Genomic DNA, 20556 nt, shown 5'->3' with positions numbered 1-20556 from the left:
AGAGGGGGCGGGCCGCCCCAGATGCCACTCTGGGGGGACAGACAAGATGGCCCCTGCCTCCCCCCAGCTGTAGAGCGGCCGAGGGCGTGCGGCATCCATACAGGCTGCCGCTCTCTCGCGCCATCCATACGGACTGCCTCTCACACAGCGACTGTACGGGATGCTATGCGTGCACACTCCATACAAGATGCCGCACATGTGCAGTCCGTACGGGATGCCCCGCCCCGGGTGCCGGAGAGGGTTCCTCTGCCACTGCTTGACACCATCACAATCGTCGTGCCCTATCACCAGGAAATCATCCTCCTCGCATTACTCCTGGCTTTCTCACCTTTCAGACGTGGGGTCAGCACAGTTGAGCGGATACTTGAGCTCAATCACGTCACCGTTCTTCTCCTTGAGCTGCCCATGGTGTTCCATGTAATACTGCACCAGCTCTGCCAAGGTGGCAAACTTTTCCCCTCCATAAAGGTCATAGTAGTCACCTGTATTCTGGATCTTGATGTGGGTGACTGCTCCATTCCGCCTGGTTGAGACAACCAAGAAAGCCGACTTACAAGAACGCATATATCACATGGAGCTGCCTTGTATCCAGTCAGACCCATCTCTCCCCTTGGATGTGGGCGAGGAGGTGGCCGCTTGGGGCACCAAGCTGAGCTCAGTGCCTGTGTTTTCTGCTTTCATTTTTAAATGTCTTTAACCTTTCCCCAAGGTTCTACAGGTTTTTTGGGTACTAACAACGAAGATGATCCTCCTGCAATTAGCGTTCAAGTATGTTCATAGAATGAAAACAAAAATGGTAGAGTTGAAAGGGACCCCGAGGGTCATCAAGTCTGACCCCCTGCAATGCAGGAATCCAGCTAAAGAATCCCTGACAAGATGGCCATCTGACCTCTGCTTAAAAATCTCCAAGGAAGGAGAGTCCACAACTTTCCAAGGGAGTCTGTTCCACTGTTTAACTGTTCTTACTGTCAGAAAGTCATTCCTGATGTTTAGTCAGATGCTGATGGGAAGGGGAAATCCAGCCACACTGGGAAAGCTGCACGTTTCCCACCCCTTATCTAAATTATCTGATTGGCAGCAGCTCTCCAAGGCATCTGAACTCAGGCCAGGCTCCCTCCTCCTGCTTCTCTGGCCTCCTCCGAAACTGGGCTTCTCAACCTCCAAAGGGAGAGAGGAAAGGGGTTGCTGGTTCACTACACAATGAAACTATGACTATATTTGCATACATACACTCTAGGCCAATCACCTGATGAAAGAGGTCTTAGTAAGGTTGTCAAACGGAGATCGCTGGGACTGACCCTAGAATCTCCTGCATGCAAAACTATCTCGCATAATTGACTCACCGAACTGAAAGGGTGAAGTCCCCAGGGTTGCTCTTGCTGGGTCGGGCCAGAAAGCTGCCATCTACTCCTCGTGTCAGCAGGAGGTTCTCTGCCTCCACTCCAGTAATATTTGGGTGAAACCATCTAAAAAGAGAAAGAATTGGGTGTGTGTCCCCCCAGCAAAAAAAAGCCATGTTTTAGAAATCTAAGTCATTAGCAAAACTGACCAAATCCTCATAAGCTACTAGTCCTCTTAGAACAAAAACATATTCTTCACACGTTGAATATGCTTGTGGCCCATCTGGCTCAATATTGTCTACACTGACTGGCAGCAGTGCTCCAGCATTCCAGACCAGAGCCTTCCCCAGCCCTACCTGAGATGCCAGGGATTGAACCCAGGTGCTTCTACATGCAAAGCACTGTGTTACCTCCACAGCGGGGCCCTTCCTTTACTTTTGCGTCATCTATGGCGCACTGATAACCTGAAAGGAAAGAGAACCAGCCCTCTTGCCATTTACAGATGCTCCTGTCTGCTTGCCTGCAGGCGGCACCTGATCACCACAGGTGAGCAGCTGTTTGCATGCCTGAGTAAAGTAAATGAAATGGCAAGACTATGCGGTTGTTCCACAAAAGGGGGAAATCTCCCTTCTCTCTCCCTCTCTCTCTCTCTCCAAGTTATAAGACTTTCATTTGTGGGAGGAGTCCCATGAAAAGGATTTGCATTGCCAATCGAGACTTCAGAGTAAGGCAAACCAATAGGGAAGGTACAACCTCATGCTTCACAAATGCAGCCGCCAAAGCTGATGGGGAATCCACTCCTGCCTTTAGAAGGTTCAACTCCAAAGGATTCCTCTGAAGCGTCGAGCTGGCAGACTTCACAGAGGCTCAACGCCATCCCAGCCTTGCAAGTGCCCTCCATATATCCTCTTGGTCCTAGCCACCCACAACCATCCTTTCCTGTGACTAATATAGCACCTTGCCAGCTAAGGCCTCCACACAAACAGCACCTTTCACCCAGCGTTTGCCGCCTATGCTGTCAGTGTTGTCTGACCTATTTTTAGAAATACGGCTAACTAAGCCAACATTTTGGCTTAGGCTGCACTTCCCACCTGGGGGCAAAAACTCAAGATTCCTGAAAAGCCTAATGAGTTATTATCATTGGTAATTAAGATATTTATATACTGCCACCAAAGTATTTGTGCAGTGCTTAGAGCAGGCTTCCTCAACCTCGGCCCTCCAGATGTTTTGAGACTACACTTCCCACCATCCCTGACCACTGGTCCTGCTAGCTAGGGATCATATGTAGGCCAAAAACATCTGGAAGGCCGAGGTTGAGGAAGCCTGGCTTTGAGCAACAGAACAAAGCGCCAGGTCCCTGCCCTGATGAACGTGCAATCTAGATTTAGACTTTGGGAGTGGGGGAGGCCAGCAAGAACCCTGGTTTAAAAAAAATCCTGCCAAGAAATTCATGCAAATCGAATCACACAGGGAAGTCTACACTAGCTATGTGTGCTCCCTGCCCCCCGGTTCTTCTCTCTTCCTTTCTACCCAACTTGTCTTGGGCTTCCACCAGTTCAGTGGAATTGCTTCAGATTTAAAACCAAACCACGGTTTCTCTGATTTTTTGAACCAGCACCATCGGGGGCAGCAGGCGGAGGAATGACTTGTAAGTGTATGCCAAACCAGGATCTGAAGCCACAGCCCCCGAAGTTGGCTTGCTGTCCTTTGGGCCAAGGGGTGGTTTAGTGTTAACCCAAACTGTCAAGCCATGTTTTGAAAAGTTCCACCCTCAGCAGCTATTATTTGGAATAGGATCCAGGGATCCTTGACAGTGGATCTTGGACTTTTCATGGGGGAAAGAAAGGAATGATTCTGAGACACCATGACTTGAAGCAAATAACAGAAAGTGGAGAAAAGACAGGTGATAGCGTGGATTGAATGATTTAAATACTCCTCTTTTTTATGTAACTGGCAGATGTAAAATCAGAAGTTCTGCTTTTGTATCTTTCTCAAATGTTTCTTTTTCTTTTGTCTTTTAAAGCTTATTTTCTTTCTCTCTTTCCTCTTTTCTTATTATCCATTTCCTTCTTTGTTTTCTTCTTTCTTTGGAGTCCTATGTCTGAGACCTCTATTAAGGTTCTAAGGTTGTATACTCATGGGGGTGGCAGATAGCTGATGGAGGGCCCTGGGTGAGAGACAGGGAAATGACGGCCTCCCAGGGTGAGAGGCTGGGAGGAGAAAGGAAAGATTTCGGGTGATAACTTCTGTGGATGGTAAGGGCTAAGAATCACTTTTAAAAGAGAACTCTGTATTCTACTTTTTCAATTTGTATTTTTTGTAGCTGCTATTTTGCAGTTTTATTGGAAAAGATAATAAAAACCTCATTAAAAAATCATCCTGGGATCCTCATGGAACTAAGAGCCAACCTATTCAAACCACGTGGACCACAAACCATAGCTTAGAATCAATCATTATTATTTGTTTGTTAATTTATTTATAGCATTTCTACCCCACCCTTTAGGCAGAAACGTTCTCAGGGCGGCTTTCAAAAATCAAGTGTAAACCATGGGTAGCCCAAACTGCGGTTGGAATTTAATCTGAACTGGTCAAAACCACATTCCATAAAACCTCATCAGACATTCCTTGATGAAAAAAGGAATCAGCAACAGCAGGTAAACTTCAGCTTGCCCATCACAACCAATCTACCAATGCTCAGCATCAATCTTTGCCAACCTGGACTACAACTCCCACCAGGCTGATGGGAGGGCACCAGATTGGCAAAGGCTAGTCTATATGAACCACTGATCATGCACCTCAGAAATTCACCATCGTCCTCTGTGGCCTTCAAGACTTCTGATATACAAATGTTCTTCAGCAGGCAAGTTGATGCAAAATGGGGCTAGACTAAGTGAGTCTTTGGCTTCAGGAAGGGAGGCCAGAGCTGTGAGGGGCAGGGGGGCAGCTTGAAAATCACTTCTCACCATTCCCCACACTGCCCATTCTTTTTCAATGTCTCTTTTCCTCTGACCTTCTACCGCCCACCATCACAGCCCACCAGCAACATTTTTCCATTTCACAGATTCTGAAATGCAAGCTAACAGCACCTGGCAAAATCTTAATGGCCGTCACAGAATTTTGTGGGGGCTTGGCTGTGGGATTTAAAGGAGCCATTTTGAAAACCTGAAGCAGAGACCATAAAAAGCCCCAGACTCAACCCATCTAATGGAACCCAGAGGAAGAATGGGAGTTCCGGCAGCCACCGGCCGAGGTGGCTGCTCTATTTGTAACTTTTGTCCCGAGGCTATCTGGGGCTCCAGGTATATTTGGCTCAAAGTGGGAAGTGGCATCTTGTCAATGGCCAAAAATAGAAGGATTTGGGGGTGTATCAAGTCAGCCGTAGGCCAACAAGTTATGCCAAGTGGTTCCGGAAATGTGATCGGAACAACAGCGCTCAGACGTCAGACACTCATTTAAGGCTGATATACCACCCTGATTCTAGGTTCTGAGGTGGGCTTATGCCATTTTACGAATACAGAAAAGAAACTGATGGTGGGCCTGCAGGAAGCATTTTTTGAAAGAATTTGCTAATGTAATCAAAGATATGACAGGTTATACCTCTACTATAATGGGGAATATAAGGAAATACAAAGGGCTCTTATCAATAAAACAAAATCAGGAATTAAAAATGAATATGCTTGGCACTGCTAGAGTAGAACGTTTATTTAAAAGCAACTGAGATAACATCCAATCAAAAAATGTGACCAGGAGGGTATGGAATACAAAACTGACAAATTATAGTAGAGGGAAGTGTTTGAAACTAGCCAGACGTCAGGTACATTTTCCACCTGGCTTTCAATGACTTGTGATCTAGATGCCTGGGCACTGTTCTCATTTGCCCATAAGCCCTGAAGGATCAGACCAAAGCCGTTCCTGGTCCATCAACCTTCTTCTCAGAGTAGGCAGAAAGATGACCACAAGACAGGGCAGGGCACAAACACTCTCTCTGTTGTCCCCCAACAACTGACATTCAGGGATAGACTGCCTCTGAACCTGGAGATTTCGCACAGCCATCAATAAAATGATGTGTGGAGAAAGTGTTTATCCAGCTATCCTAACATGAGAACTTAGGGCCATCCAATGAGGTCAAATGTGGGAAGAGTCAGAACAGACAAAAGTAGGTGCTTCTTCACACATCACATAGTTAAAACTATGAAATTCATTAAAAGATGTAGCGATGGCTACCAACTTGTATGGCTGTGAAAAGGGTATAGACAAATTCTTAGAGAATAAGTATAGACATAATAGCTATGTTCTATTTCCACTGTTGGAGGCAGCATGCCTCTGAACACAAGTTGCTGAGAATCACAAGCTGGGAGAATGCTGTTGCACTCAGGCTGTCCAGAAACATCTGGCTGGCCACTGCGAGAACATGATACCTTTGTACAGTAGGCAACATTCCAGCAATACAAAAGTCTGAGTTTTCAACACCCCAATAGCAGGCAAAGGGAGGCACTATCACAGTTCAATGGCACATTCCAAATTGTTCAAGGCATCTGGCTGGCCATTATGAGAGTAGGATGCTAGACTAGGTGAGATTTTGCAGGGTTCTTCTTCAGTTCTTAATTTGCCTAATCCCATTCTACAGCTAGGGTAGTGGTCAACACCCCATCTGGCAGTGGGAAATTTTATTAACACATTTCTACCCCCACCTTTACCTTCTACCTTCCCCTATTTATCTACTTGCACTTTGACGTGCTTTCGAACTGCTAGGTTGGCAGGAGCTGGGACCGAGCAATGGGAGCTCACCCCGTCGCAGGGATTTGAACCGCCGACCTTCTGATCAGCAAGCCCTAGGCTCTGTGGTTTAACCCACAGCGCCACCTGCGTCCCTTAAGCCCAGAAGCCCACATGATCTGGAAGCTATACGCCGGCTCCCTCGGCCAATAATGCGAGATGAGCGCGCAACCCCAGAGTCGGTCACAACTGGACCTAATGGTCAGGGGTCCCTTTACCTTTACCCCCACCTTTAAGGGCTTCTGGGAAATATTTAAAAAACAGAAAACATCCAGCACAAAAATACAGCAAGTTACAGATTCAAAGTTTAAAATTCCACAAATTAGTAATGCATTGCATGAAGAAGTATCAAAAACAAAACAGTGAATCACAGTATGAAAACAAGAGAGCAAAGAACAGCCATAGACATTTAAAGTTGATAGTCACATCTTGCTGTGGGGAGCTTTTTTTGTGAAGAAGCAGGGCAGATCTTGCACCATAATTTTAAAGCACATCCAACACACATTTAAAACACATGACTTTCCCCAAAGAATCATGGGAACTGTAGTTTGCTAAGAATACTGTAAGAGGAAAACTTTTGTGTAGGGTCAGGTGAAGTGATAAGAGTGCGCTGAATTATGTAAAAGAAGAGAGAGGACAGATTCCCAAAGCCACCTTTCCTTGGAATGTGGGTTGCTTGGCTGCCTGCGAACCTTTAAGCCTTGTAAAGCCCCTGGCTTATATGTTCTGGGAACATCGGTGTTCCTGGCCTCCAAAGTCCCCTCCCCCGCCTACACACAGTACAGGACAATTCCCCCAAACCTCTGCAGCAAATCAAGACTTGGCCAAGGGGTCTGGCTGCCGACCCACATCCAGCACACATTCAAAGCAAGCACACCATGGCTTCTCCCGCCCCCAAAAGGAATCCTTGGAGCTGTAAGTCCAAACACACAACGAGAGCTACAATTCCCAGCACCTTGGGTAACCTACAGTTCCCAGGGTTCACTGGGACTCTCCCCCCCAGTCATGGGTTTTTAATGTGGCGTTGCATGTGCTTTTAAATGCATGGTGTGGAGAGGCACGGTGCGAGCTCGCTCTCTTCGCCAAGCTTGAACTAGGGACTGTCTTCATTGCAGGGGGGAGGAGCCCCTCTGCTTCTCCGCGCTCCCCCCCAGCCCCCGTATAGCCTGTCCTGCGGCAGGGGAAATGCCGTCCCCCACCTCACCCCACCCCGCTATGGACCTGAGGGATCGGGGCTACCCCCCAGCTGTCCCCATGGCAACAGCAGTGGGGAGGGGCCAAGCACCCTTCCCCCACAGGAAGAGCGGAGGGGCGGGGCCTGCCGTTCTTCCCCGCTCACCTCCTCGAGGTCATCTTTCCGTCTCCGGCTTTCTCACATGGGGCCCCTTCGCCTCACGGGGAGCCCGGCCCGGGAGGTGGGGAGCAGAAACCAACCCGGGCCCGGCCGCATTCAGGGCCTGGGAGGGAGAGCCACACAGAGCAAAGCGTCGCAGCCACTTGCGCGTCACACGCCCGCGACGCGGCGGCGGGTCCCGCCCACAGTGGAGGAAAAGGGACGCCTCCTATAATGACCATAGAGACAGCTGAGAGCAGAGGGGCACGCAGCCTCGAATTCTGATACTGTATTCATTGGGAAGCCGCTGCTCTGAGCGGAAAGTCTCCATATGGCGCTCTAGACAGCAGCATTTCTATGGTTGGCACCCTTTCCATACTTACATGTTGTTTTTCCTATTTTGCAAATCTGGGTGGTTCTGTTACCAGCGCCTGATAAGAATGATTTCCAGACTTTATTTTCATGCATGAAAGCTGTAGTAGAATTGCTGCAGTCCGCACTTTTTGCCATTTGGCTCCACTGCTTGAACTTGTCCTTACACCTATATCTGACGAACTTCCTAACTTCGTTTATCTGATAAAATCTACTCTCGATCATGAATACTCAGGCCAATAATAAGTGTACGAGTCTTGAATATACTATTTTGCAATGTAGGATATGAATATAGTATAAAATGTATTTTAATAACTTAGATTTATTACGTATATTCCATAATTTACAAAAATAATATTGATCCATATCTCTTCCAGTAATGAACAAAATACAGCTACGGTAGCTTTCAACAAACATGATATTCAGAGAACTGCCAATTTTATTACATTTACACCCCACCTTTCTTCCATCACGAAACCCAAAGCAGTGGTTCTCAGGCCGTCAACTATCCAAAGCACCAACCAAAAGCTCTCAGACCACATTCTCGGACCAAATTTTTTGTTATTTATATTGTGTTATGGTCTAAACCTAGGGCTTGTCGTCGGAAGGTCGGCAGTTCAAATCCCGGCAACGGGGTGAGCTCCCGTTTTTCGGTCCCAGCTCCTGCCCACTTAGCAGTTCGAAAGCACGTCAAAATGCAAGTAGATAAATAGGTACCGCTCTGGCGGGAAGGTAAACAGTGTTTCCGTGTGCTGCTCTGGTTCGCCAGAAGCAGCTTAGTCATGCTGGCCACATGACCCGGAAGCTGTCCGCAGACAAACGTAGACTCCCTCGGCCTATAGAGCAAGGGGTACCTTTACCTTTATGATAAGAGAAGGAAACGTATCATAAAGCATGTTTTATGACAGATGGCGCCTTTTGTAATGTTTTGTATTGCTGAATACGAAAACAGCAAAGACTCTGGAACCTTGAAAACAACCAACTGTGTTATAGTACAGTATAAGGTTTTTATGAACTGCCCATAGATCCCTGTGACCTGTGGGAGATTTTCTACTGCAAGTTCCGAAGATCGGAGAAGCACGTTCTGCAGTAACTCGGAGCAGGGCTTTTAATGTAGCTGTCCCTGTTCTTTGGAAGAGCATCCCGGTTGAAATCGAAAGGCACCCATTATCTACACTTTCCAGAAACTGTTTTTTGTTCCAACAGGCTTTGTCAGCTGGATAAATGGGTCTTTACCACGAGTGTCCACTTGTTTGGATTTTAGTCTGGTTTTAAATGCTTTAGATGTATGTGTGTTTTTAACTGGTTTTATATGTAAATTTATCTTATGTGCAAATCGTCTAGTCAGTGGTTTAGAAGGCAAGTAATAAATTAATTGTAATAATGAAGATGTTGAACCAGTATTCAGAAACCGGAGGAAAGGCAAATTCTTTGCTAAAGATCATTAGGCAAGGAATTGATATCATGCCTATCACACAGCCGTCTATGCTCCTTTCGAAATAGCAGCTACGACCACAAAGTTAGTTCGCATCCTGCTGTCTCCGGAGAGAATAGAGTGCGCCTTTGTGGGTGAAGTCAAACTCTGGGAAGGTTACAACACAGTAAACTACATCTCCCAGAGTGCCCTGGGTCTCGCGCGGTGACGTCACGCCCGCTTTCTCTTTTGCGCCGAGGTCCCGGATATTGCCTCCTTTTCCCTTCTCCGAAGGTAAGTATGGCGTCGTGGTGGCGTTTCGCTCCTCAGACCTGCCGTTATAATCCGCTGCCATCCGCCTTAAAGAGGCACCGAGCGAGGTGCGGATAGGAGCAGGCTCCTCGGCGGACGTGCGGCGGGCGCTGCGTGGCTGTTCTTTTGGGACAGCGGGGTGGGATTCCCCGGCAGGCGCCGCCGGAGTTTTAGGCCGCCGCAGATTAACTCGCTTGGCAGGCCGGTTGTTTGCAGGGGGCTGCCGTATTACACCGAAGAGTCGCGCGGCTCGGAGGAGGAACACGTGTTGTCACTGTTCTTGGGTGTCTGGCGACGGGGGGGGGGGAAGCATCTCCGACCCAACAGGTCGCTTGAAAGGTTTTTCAACGGGAGGAGCTGTCGGCTTCTTAGCCGCACGTTCTTGAGTCCTTCCACGAGCTTGCAAATGGTTCTCGCCCTCTGGAGATGGTCGTGGCTACTTAGGAGACACTTGATACGCGTCTCAGGTGTTTCTCCAGGGTCGCGCTCGGCCCATCCTAATATTGTCTCTTCTAGGCCACGATTTCACTAGCCTCGATGTGTGGCATGTTTCGTGGATGGTCCTTTATTGGTGCATTGATTGGGTTGGGTCTTTAAGCATGAGAAAAGGGTCGTGTGTTCAAGTCCGACCTGGGAATGTCTCTGTAGACCAGTTGACCGGGAGTTCTTTGTGACTTTAGTCACCTCCTTACAGCTTCTTTTTAATAGTCAGCTGACCTCTAGTGCCTTATTTATGAAAAGCAGGAAAGTGCCTATATAGGATACCAGTCGTTTAGTGAACATTTTGTCTAAATATAATGTTTTTTAACCTTTTGGACCACAGTTGGGAGAGAGTTGCTCTTATGCTTGGGTCCGGCTTGCGGGTTTACCCGTCCAGCATTTTAATCTTCTGTTCTTATAATTCATTGAGGATATGTCTATCAGTGGCTACTAGCGATGATGGCTATGCTCTGCCTCCGCAGTTGGAGGCAGCAATGCTCTTAACCCATGAGAGGAGAGGGCTCTTGTGTTTTGATCCTGCTTGCGGGCTTCCCACAGGAATGTGGTTGGCCACTTTGAGAACAGTATGGTTCCAGCAAGCTCTGGTTATATTCTTAAAACAAGCCTGAAGTCTTCCCTCTCCTCTTCTAGGAGACTAGAGCTGTAATCCTACATAAGCTTGCTTGGGAAAGTAAGCTAACGGAAGTAAAGACCAAAGGGGGACTGTGCAACATGTCTAGGCCACCATATCTTTAATGCACATTCTGGGAATTAAAGTTTACCCCACACAGAGCAAAATTCCCAGCACCCTTAACCAACTACATTTCCCAGGGTTCTGTGGGGGAATTTGTGTGCTTTAAATGTATGATTGTGTGCGCAGCTAATATTGCAGCATGTTTTTGTGGACTACAGTCTGCTTCATAATTGATAATTATCATCACATACACATGTATGTTTATGTATATATGAGAGAATATATCTGAAAGCTAGGATAACTAATGGAAGAGGCCTGTTATCATTAAAGAATGTGGTCTTTGTTTTAGTTTCATGCTACTAGCTCGTGTTTGAGATTTCAGAATTATTCTTTATCCCAATGAAGAAATGCTGTATTGATTGTAACTGTTGTGCGGTGTTGAGGGCTAGAAACTTTTTAAAAATAAAAAACAAGCTTAAATGTCTATTTCCATTGTGCGGTGCTCCTTTCCTTTTTCTTGCTTACATCCTGTAAATTGCTAATGTTGATTTCTCTGCTTTCTAGATGGCGGGCGAGAAGAAAGCAAAGAGGGTTCGGAAGGTTCATACCAGCCGCAACCCAGTGCTGGCTCGGGGAATCGGGAGGTATTCCCGGTCTGCCATGTATGCTCGGAAGGCCATGTACAAGCGCAAGTACAAAGCTCCAGAAACTAAGGTAGGGGAAACTAGCAATTTAAAAGGGCTAGATAGATTTCATTTTTACCCTGCTGTTCAATGGAAAAGGAGAAGGAATGAGGAATAAATCCAGCTCAGACACTGGTTCTTATTAGTGTTCTTCCTGGCATGGAGAAGGGAGCAGGCCCTCTGAAGCATTCTCTTTTTTGACCAATTGATGGGGACCTTACTGTGATGTCCTTCCTGGAAGGCAGGGTACACATCCTCCCAGTGGCTCTGGGTTCTAAGTATTCTAAGTATGAGGCAGCAGAACCTCTCTTCTGCACTGTATTGAAAGTTAGTTTGCAAATATTTTTTTTAAGTAGTTTGTGTTTTGTTTTGTCTTCAGATAGAAAAGAAGAAAAGAGAGAAAGAGCCAGCTACTATCACGAAGCCTGTTGGAGGTGATAAGAATGGAGGCAACAGGGTGGTCAAACTTCGCAAAATGGTAAGAAATTATCTGCAAGCTGGTGCACTGTAGCAGTTAAGGCTTTCAAATTTGAATGTGCCAGGTCTGGTCTCAAATTACACCTTCTGGCTGACCACTTTCCCTCTTCCTGTTAGCGCTCCCATGTAGTAAATGGGGAATAAAAAGTAGGTTGCAGCAGTTTTTTGCAGGAGGAGGTGTCAAGCTACAGGTGCTTACATGTCATCCATTAAATGCTGCAAATCCCTGCACAGCAAAAAATTAATCAGGCTTGAAAATAGCCACTCACTTTGGGGGAGTACATTCTGCCTAGTGGGGGCTGAGTGCAGGTGAGCAGCCAGGCTGCAGATACAAAAGTTGGTTCATTCATTTTAGGCATAACAGATGACTTAATCTGTGGGTAGGCTGACTAGTAAAACAAACAAAAAAATACTTTATGCTAGTGTGTTCTCAGTGCTATAGTTCTCTTCAAATAGCTTAATGTCTTCCTCTCAAATAAATTTGCCTGCTTCAACAGTCTGTATGGCAGTACTGGGTCACGGGAAGATCAGGATCTACTGGTAGATCTCTGGAGAATTTGCAATAGATTGGCAAGGGCTTTAGGTTCCCAAGTATCCTACTGGACAACAAAACCACTTTGGGGCTACTGAAGTGAAGTAAGTGAACCAGGAGTGGATTTTGCATAGAATCATTCTGAGCTCTGTTCCACCCTGTTAACGGTACTGAAAGCAAATTCTTTGGCTCAGAATGTGCTAAGAGGTACCCTGTTTTAAATGATTATTAATATTATCTATTTTACAAAACAAAGAACAAAGGCGAATCAAAGGGAGGAGGGATGCAGCAATGTGTATCTACACATAAACAACCATTTTCCAGCTCACAGTGCTGCTCCAGGCAGACAGATCTGGATACACAACAATATACATCTGATTGCAAAAAAAAAGTCAGCTTAGGCATATATAGTTCAATAGATGCTCACTATCCAGAACTTGCTCTCTTGTGATAGGCTGCACATACAGATACAAGTGCTTCAGCAAGGTTCTCACTCTTATTACTTGCTTAACAGTTGGAAAGAGTTTGTCCATCTGCTGTTATATGATCAGTCCCTTGGCAGTCATGAGGGCCCTTGGATTCCTTCGTATGTTCTTCATCCCTTCTGTTTCCTGTTTTCGATTTTGTGGCTCACTTTGTTTTGTACCTGTTGAAAAACAATAAAATAGTTAACAATAAATTATAGAGGTGTGCTTGAACCTTAAAGCAGTATTTAGTGCCATATTATTGAAACCTATAGCCTCTTCTCAAAACAATTACAGGATATGACAAAATTGTATGTGCCAAATTTGCCTGATCTGTTCAGAATCGTCAGCTGATAGCTGACTTAGTAATATTGGTTCAAGTGTAATTTTCAGTCCAACTTAAACCTTCATCTCAACTAGTAAACACAGTGTTTGTGAAAACTTCAGTAGAATAGTAGCATACCCTCTGTTCTTTAATTCTACTTATGTGTCTTTTGCACCTGACGCTAGTGGCTATATTTTGGGCTTCTGCTGAAAGGGAAAGAAAATCCCATGAGCTGAAATCTGTCCCCTCCTGCTGTGTGCAGGAAGGAGAATAGCATGATACTAGGAACAAATCTGGACTTAATTAGGAATGGTACAGTGGCCTGCTGCTGTTGCAGTATGATTGTGTAAAATGTGTACAGATGATCACAGGTGGTCTGCATAAATGTTGCTACCTGTAACAGGTGACACTTGAATCAAAACAACTGCCTGCTTGTTTAGGCCACGGGTGGGGGTGGAAATGTGTCCCTCTGGGTATTGTCAGACTCTATCTGCCATTAACCCCAAACTGCATGATCAGTGAGTGTTTGCAGTCCAGCAGACAGGTGGCAGGAGAGTTGAATGTTTAGATCCTTGAAGTTAGGCCATACAGTGTGGTGAATGCTCACCTGATGTTCTTCTTTTGTAATAAGATACATTCCTACCATGCAAATAAGCTCAAAAGCAATTTGAGACTTGTGCAGAGTATTATCATTAAACATTGCATTATCAATTTTCACCATTTTTGTGCAAAGTAGAAAAAGGCCCTCATCTGTGCAGGGCTGATTTTGTGCTCTGTAGGGGTTTTGTCTGTCATTGCTTTGATATGTTTAAAGACGGATGAATGGAAAACTTCATAAGCAGCTTTCTTTAATTGGATCTGTGCTGTGATGCTTTGTTGCACGAGAACACATTCAGATCTTTAGATTTCAGAATTGGTTGCATGCGTGTCAGCACTTTATGCTGGAGAGGCTGCTAGACCTTTGGACTGTTGGGAAACACATGGCTGGGATTTTTGCACGTCAAGCATTAAAAGTGGCAAGAATGAGTGCTTGGAAAAAAGGGGGTGCTGAAGTCAAAACTAGACTGCAAAAGCTAATAATTCCTCTCCTTTCAGCCGAGGTACTACCCAACAGAAGATGTTCCCCGCAAACTCCTGAGTCATGGCAAAAAGAATTTTGCCCTACACAAGAGGAAGCTGCGGGCTTCAATAACCCCAGGAACTGTTGTGATCCTTCTCACTGGTCGCCACCGAGGCAAGGTAAGGGGAACTCTGTGAATGACCCACAACACTCTGACCTATTCTGAGCCATTATCAGCTTCTCTAAAACAACCTGCAGTTCATAAACCATGGCTTCATATTGTGGTTGTTAGCGTAAGCGTGGCAAAGTTCAGCTATGGGCAGTTTTCAGACATAAGGTTAAACCATGGTTTAGCGTTATTTGCCGGTGATTTGGTGTTCCTTCACCCTGCTTCCAAATTTACAAACTTCCTCTGTCTTGTTTCTAGCGTGTGGTCTTTCTGAAGCAGCTCGGAAGCGGTCTGTTGCTTGTAACAGGTAAGCTGCTTTCCTATACTCTCTGCTCACCTGGATTTAACTATTTGATGCATTTTGTATGTTGGGGCTCTTAAATAAATTTTCTTTCCTTCATTAAAACAAATACAGATATTAAAGGGGTGGAAGTAGTGAATATAGTAAGTACACCTCAAATATTACGGTACCACAATAGTACTTAACACATAGAGCTCTTTGACCTATTCAAAGAACTTTGTTCTAACTAGTTGTAGCCCTTACACCAGGCAAGGGGGGACCTGTCACCCTGCAGATGTTGATGAACTGTGGTTCACAGTGGCCATGGACCAAACTGGCTGTGGCGGTTCAGAGTCCAGCAACATCTGGAGGACCATGTCATGCAACAGCCCCTAAAGGTGAATCACTATTATCCCACATGATGTGAGTGCAGGGGCTGAGTCTGAGAAAGAGTTCCATTTGGTACAGTAAACAAATCTTGGAATCCCACTATTGTGTGGTGAATCTTAATGGATTTTACGCCTCATATCCCTTTCATATCACACTCATATCAGTGTGCACTGCTTTAGAAAGTACTGTGCAATAAGCAGTAAATGTTGCACCCAAACTTGACAAATGACACTTCCAGAATTACTTTCAAGACCCAAAGAAACCACATCCCAACAATACTTTGTGCCTCTTCTGAGTTCTATTTCTGTTCCTTTTTAACCCTGAAAGCCACTCTGGAAGTTCTTGAACCAAGGTGGAGTAGCAGGTACTTGGCAATAAATATGTACTTTTTTATTTTATTTTTAAAAAGTGTGTTTTCCTGCCATTCCCAGGCTGTTCTATCAGTTTCCTGTGCTGGCTACATTTTTCTTGAGAGTATAGAATGGCTGAATTCGCTTGTTTTCTTTTTCTTGGGGGTGGGGCAGTCAGTTGATTCCTTTGAGCAGAGCAGCAATGCTGCGTCCCACTTGAATGGCAGGAAAACGCATACCTTTTCCTGGTGCCTCAAGGCCACCGTATGTAATTTACCTGTCCTGTGTCTTGCCTGCAGGCCCCCTTACTATCAACCGGGTCCCCCTGCGCAGGGCTCACCAGAAGTTCGTCATTGCCACTTCAACCAAGGTTGACATCTCCAGTGTGAAACTTCCAAAGCACCTCAGCGACCTTTACTTCAAGAAGAAGAGGCTGCGTAAACCCAAACACCAGGAGGGCGAAATTTTTGACACCGAGAAAGAGGTGGGGGTATTTTCTGGGTGAATGAGATGGGCCAAAGTGGGGTGTGTGTGTTTTGAGCACCCACAATGAAACACTCTCTGAGCTAGCAAATCTTGGAGAAAAAATAGATGAAGATTTGCAGGCCACCAAATCTTAGTAGTGACTCTTGGGGGACTGCTGAACAGGAGAAGTGAATCAAGTGTTATGCATTTGACTGTTGTGATGGGGTTGGTGTGATATACAGTGGTACCTCTACTTACGAATTTAATGCGTTCCGAACGCACATTCGTAAGTCGAAAAAAATGGTAAGGCGAATCCCATAGGAATGCATTGGGAGAAAAAATTCGTAAGGCGAAGCAACCCTATCTAAACCGCAACCAAGATGGCGGACTGAGCTCCGTTTGTAAGTAGAAACATTCATAAGTAGAGGTACCACTGTATACAGTTTTCTCCAACTTTGGGCCCTTTGCATGTTTTGGATTCCAGCTCCCACTGCCCTGGCCTGCAATGATGGGAGATGTACTCCAGCAAAATATGGGGGAGCTGGCGTAAATCTTTAGTGCAGTTGGGCTGCCTACCTACTTCAGAAAAAGACTTGCCTTTCACAGAATAAATAGGACCAGATTTTAGGTGCAAATTTTATCCTAAGCTTGCAGTAAACAAAATACCTTCTATGGGGATTCATTGGCTTGCAGAGCTCATGCTTGTCTGCTACATTTTTTTAAACAGAAAACGTAGCCTTTAATCAGATAGCTTGGTTGGGAGGGAGGGCAGCCCAGCACACAAACACCGCTGCTGGCTATTGTCCTGTGCCCAGTTCTTTTTCCTAGACCACAGCATACACACAGGTGTGCCAGTACAGAAAGTCAGGTTCCCACCATAGATGGGGAAATAGAAGCCTCAGCTGCTCCCCACCCCCAAGTGAGCTTTTGACAAACAGAGGAGTTTCAGAAACATTTTGTGAAATGACATTGGCAAGTGTGTAGAGAGGTTTTGCTATTAAAAATATATATTAAATGTCACTGGGTATATTGAAGACGTTCTTTGGATCCTAGTCCACAGCAGCAGCCAAGAGGAAGCGGGAGGCTCCCTGTTAAAGCAAAGGGCACTGAAGGGTGAACAAATGATTGACGTGCTGTCCTACATTTTCAGAAATACGAGATAACGGAGCGACGCAAGGCCGACCAGAAGCATGTGGACTCCCAGCTCTTGCCCATCATCAAGAAGGTGCCTCAGCTGCGAGGCTATTTGCGTTCAACATTTTCGCTTTCCAATGGAGTTTATCCTCACAAATTGGTTTTCTAAATTGTCTGGAGACACCACAGTAAAGTTTGGAGAAAAAAAGAACCCTACAAAATGTTTTACTGGTTGTACTTCCTTTCTATAGAGTTTAATTCTGCTTTATCTCAACTTAAACAGCTAACTATCTGAATACTCTTTTGCAGGGGCTGGATGGAGGAGGGTGGATGGTATGGCATTTCTACTTGACAGTTGGTTAGCCAAGGGAGCTTTACCAGAAGTTACTTTCGTTAGGTTTACTTTCTCAGTAGACCTACGCTGGGAACCAGCAGTCTCTTTCATTTTGAAATTCTGCAGGCCTTTTTCAAGTGGGCATGGTCAGAATTCACACACTCTCATTTCAGTAAACAAGGAAAGTCTGCATGGGTGATTCAATAAGGAGCGAGGGAACTTTGGCCTTTGTGGGCTGTGTGCCTACATTTCTCCAAAATTGCAGTTTTGAGGGTTTTAACATCACAACTGCACACTGCGTCCTTTGCTATTTATACATATATTGTATGCATTGCATTTAATTCTGGGTTTTTCTTTTGTCTTAATGCCTAAACATGATGTAGCATATTGCAGGTAGCTGTAGAGAGTGAGATAATGGCTGGACATAGTTGTTGCAGAATCTTCCTTTGTTATCTATTTCAGTGTTTCCCAACCTTGTGCCTCCAGATGTTTTGGGACTACAACTCCCATCATCCCTAGCTAGCAAGACCAGTGGTCAGGAATAACGGGAATTGTGTCTGAAAACAGTTGGAGGCACAAGGTTGGGAAACACTGATCTATTTGTTCAGTAAGATTCATATGCTGCATAAAGGTAAAGGACCCCTGACTGTTCAGTCCAGTCGCAAACGACTCTGGTTGCGGCGCTCATCTCGCTTTACTGGCCAAGGGAGTCAGCGTTTGTCCTCAGACAGTTTTTCCGGGTCATGTGGCCAGCATGACTAAGCCGCTTCTGGCGAAACCAGAGCAGCACACGGAAACGCCATTTACCTTCCCACCAAAGCGGTACCTATTTATCTACTTGCACTTTTTTGGGGTGCTTTCAAACTGCTAGGTTGGCAGGAGCTGGGACTGAGCAGCGGGAGCTCACCCTGTTGCGGGGTTTCGAATCGCCGAGGCTCAGTGGTTTAGACCACAGCGCCACCTGCTTCATTGTAGGAAAAAATCTCAAAGGGGAAATACTTGTTTCCTGCGATCCTGCTTAGTTTACAAGGCCAGCAGTGTCTTTGTAGCATATCAAGAAGTGAAGGAGATAAGACTTCACAGCTGAAGTGGGAATCTCTGCACTTCTGTACACCAGGGATCTGAATTGTGCAGAGGGAGGGGCTGTACCTCCGAGCTATTAAAATGAGGGCCTTGAGTGGTACACAGTGTTAGTCATACTCGGGGTATACCCATTTCAGTGGGCCTACTCAGGGTGTGGCTACCAATTGCTTTTTCTCTTACTTCAGATCAACTCTGCCTTCATGCTTTCACCGTCTTCCAGCAGTCCAGCTCTTCACCGTAGAACAAGATTTAATTGCCAAATTGGCTGGTCACAATTTGAAGCAATCTATTAGAACGGCAGTCCAACAACTCATACCAAGCAGGCAGCAAGAATAATTTGACACCGAACCCACAGGCCACACCCTGAATTAAATTTCCCTATCATTAATTATAAAGTGTTTGCAGTACAGTTGATATTATTTAATATACATGATATATTTAGGCATATATTATTACATAACTAATAGTTTTAATATATATTTTTATTTATTAAACAAGTTTAATAAACTCCGGGTGTGTCCCTGACAGAGAAAGATGCACAGCACAGAATTACAGAAGAACCCGGGACCAGGGTTTGTGAGGGAATCCGACTCTTGAAATCCCACCCAAGAAAGGTCTGAAGTCAGGTATAAAAGGAGCCCTGAAACAATTGGCACCATGTCCCATCTCTCCCACTCAGTTGCAGTCCAGACTCTGGAGAGGATGGAGGGAAGAGGCAGAAAGTCACAGATCCAAGCCTTACCAATATATGTGTGGTTTGGATGTGAGGCTTTAGAATTGGGGATCTTAAAAAATCTCCCCCCATGCCAATCTAAAAGCAGGAACCTGAGTTTGCTCTTCCCCACCAGCTGGTTTTTCTGCACAGCTGAGATCTATCTACCCTGACTGCCCAACCTCCACTACTCCCTACCCCACTGGACTTGCTTCTCTAGATCCCAGCCAGGCCCTTGACCATGAGGAGCACCCCCAACACCAGTAGCAGCAGCAGCACCCATCACCACATCTCTGCAGTATGGCCAAAGCTGAGAAAGTCCTTTTAAGAAAATCTTCCTCTGGACAGGGAACCTCTGGCCCTGCAGATGTTGGCTCCATCAGCCCCAACCCACATGGCCAATAGGGTGGATGGGATCTGGAGTTGAGCAACAGCTGCAGCAGATGTTTCTTCAATTGCCCCTGCTGTGTTCGCATTATAATTCTCCCCCTGCCCGGTACTTTTGAGGGGAGAATACTCCAGTTCTCCCCGATTCTGCACATTCTTTGGTAGGGGCCATGGCATTTATGGTTTTTAGGCACACAGTTTTAGTTCCCGATATGAGGGTGGGACTCTGTAGCCTTCCACTTGAAATACAACTCTCACTATCCCTAAACAGGGGTCCGACAGCATCCAGAGATAACTATAATGTTATGCAAGAGATGGGCTTCCCACCATTCAAAAACGCTTCACTTTTTAGCAGTGTGGTTTAATCTGTAAAATTGTGAAGAGATCCTCCAATTGGGATGTGATTGGCAAAATCAAGGTAAACACTGCCAGAAATTGTGTAAATACTGTACATAGATGGCTCTACATGGACAATCATTTCAAGTCATCTGCTTTTTTTTAAGTTTTGGCTGCTACCCAGTTTAGCTGACTCATTGCTTTTCGCCAAGCACAGAATGACTACAATCCTCCCCACCACTACCACCAGCCTTGGGACAGCTAATAGAAGATGTTAGAAAGGTATCTGCTTCCAAAAATAGATGCAAAAACTCCCTGGTGTACTTTATTAGCATCAGATCTGCCTTTGGCAAAGCATCTCGCTTAAAACAGCAATCAGAGGGCAAAGGGATGGAGGAGGAAGGTTGGATTGCCTGAGGAAGCAGTGGGAGGAAAGCTTTGGGTCAGAGAGCACAGAAAAAGTGCAGCTAAATTATTTTTCTGGTTCGTGTAATTGGTTTCGGTAGTCAATAGGGAGGAAATACGCTATGGAGCACTTCTTAAAATTTCTATTTGATCACCTGCAAGTAAAACTGGACATACTTCAGCTGGGAGCCCACTAAGCACAGTTTTGGTTCAAGAGTGGATTGCTGGGCAGGAAAGGATTGGATCTGC

The 20556-nt window shown here is 45.6% G+C and overlaps 2 protein-coding genes across 4 annotated transcripts in view; one reads left to right on the top strand and one right to left on the bottom strand.

Moving 5' to 3' along the window:
- The window catches only part of PTPN11 (protein tyrosine phosphatase non-receptor type 11), a 33839-nt gene extending 26199 nt beyond the window's left edge, over positions 1-7640 (bottom strand). The window contains exons 1-3 of the mRNA XM_035118485.3: positions 7456-7640; positions 1344-1466; positions 329-523 (exon numbers count right to left, since the gene is read on the bottom strand). Coding sequence (XP_034974376.1) covers positions 329-523; positions 1344-1466; positions 7456-7469 — 332 coding nt within the window. The 5' untranslated portion in view covers positions 7470-7640. The remainder of the gene's footprint in view (positions 1-328; positions 524-1343; positions 1467-7455) is intronic.
- A 52-nt stretch (positions 7641-7692) lies between these two features.
- RPL6 (ribosomal protein L6) lies at positions 7693-17271 on the top strand. Of its 3 annotated transcripts, none has more exons than XM_088671472.1 (7): positions 7693-7809; positions 11286-11435; positions 11784-11882; positions 14298-14441; positions 14690-14738; positions 15751-15935; positions 17067-17271. In XM_088671472.1, the coding sequence occupies exons 1-7, from the start codon at positions 7807-7809 to the stop codon at positions 17217-17219; spliced, it is 783 nt and encodes a 260-aa protein (XP_088527598.1). In that variant the 5' UTR covers positions 7693-7806; the 3' UTR covers positions 17220-17271. The 3 variants fall into 3 exon arrangements, with proteins under 3 accessions (XP_088527598.1, XP_034976310.1, XP_088527599.1); XM_035120419.3 differs by lacking the exon at positions 7693-7809 and adding an exon at positions 9495-9529; XM_088671473.1 differs by lacking the exon at positions 7693-7809 and adding an exon at positions 9495-9615.
- The last annotated feature ends 3285 nt before the right edge of the window (positions 17272-20556 follow it).

This window comes from Zootoca vivipara, chromosome 6 (assembly GCF_965207765.1).
Source record: "Zootoca vivipara chromosome 6, rZooViv2.hap1.1, whole genome shotgun sequence".
In the NCBI taxonomy this organism is placed as follows: domain Eukaryota; kingdom Metazoa; phylum Chordata; class Lepidosauria; order Squamata; family Lacertidae; genus Zootoca; species Zootoca vivipara.
The sequence above is the reverse complement of the archived record's forward strand: the minus strand, read 5'-3'. Positions and strand labels throughout refer to the sequence as shown.

What these genes read in the sequence shown, in the direction of transcription:
- RPL6 (XM_088671472.1), top strand. An exon ending in CTGGTCGCCACCGAGGCAAG is followed by an intron (nt 14,442 to 14,689) that starts GTAAGGGGAACT and finishes TCTTGTTTCTAG; the next exon opens with CGTGTGGTCTTTCTGAAGCA. An exon ending in CGGTCTGTTGCTTGTAACAG is followed by an intron (nt 14,739 to 15,750) that starts GTAAGCTGCTTT and finishes TCTTGCCTGCAG; the next exon opens with GCCCCCTTACTATCAACCGG.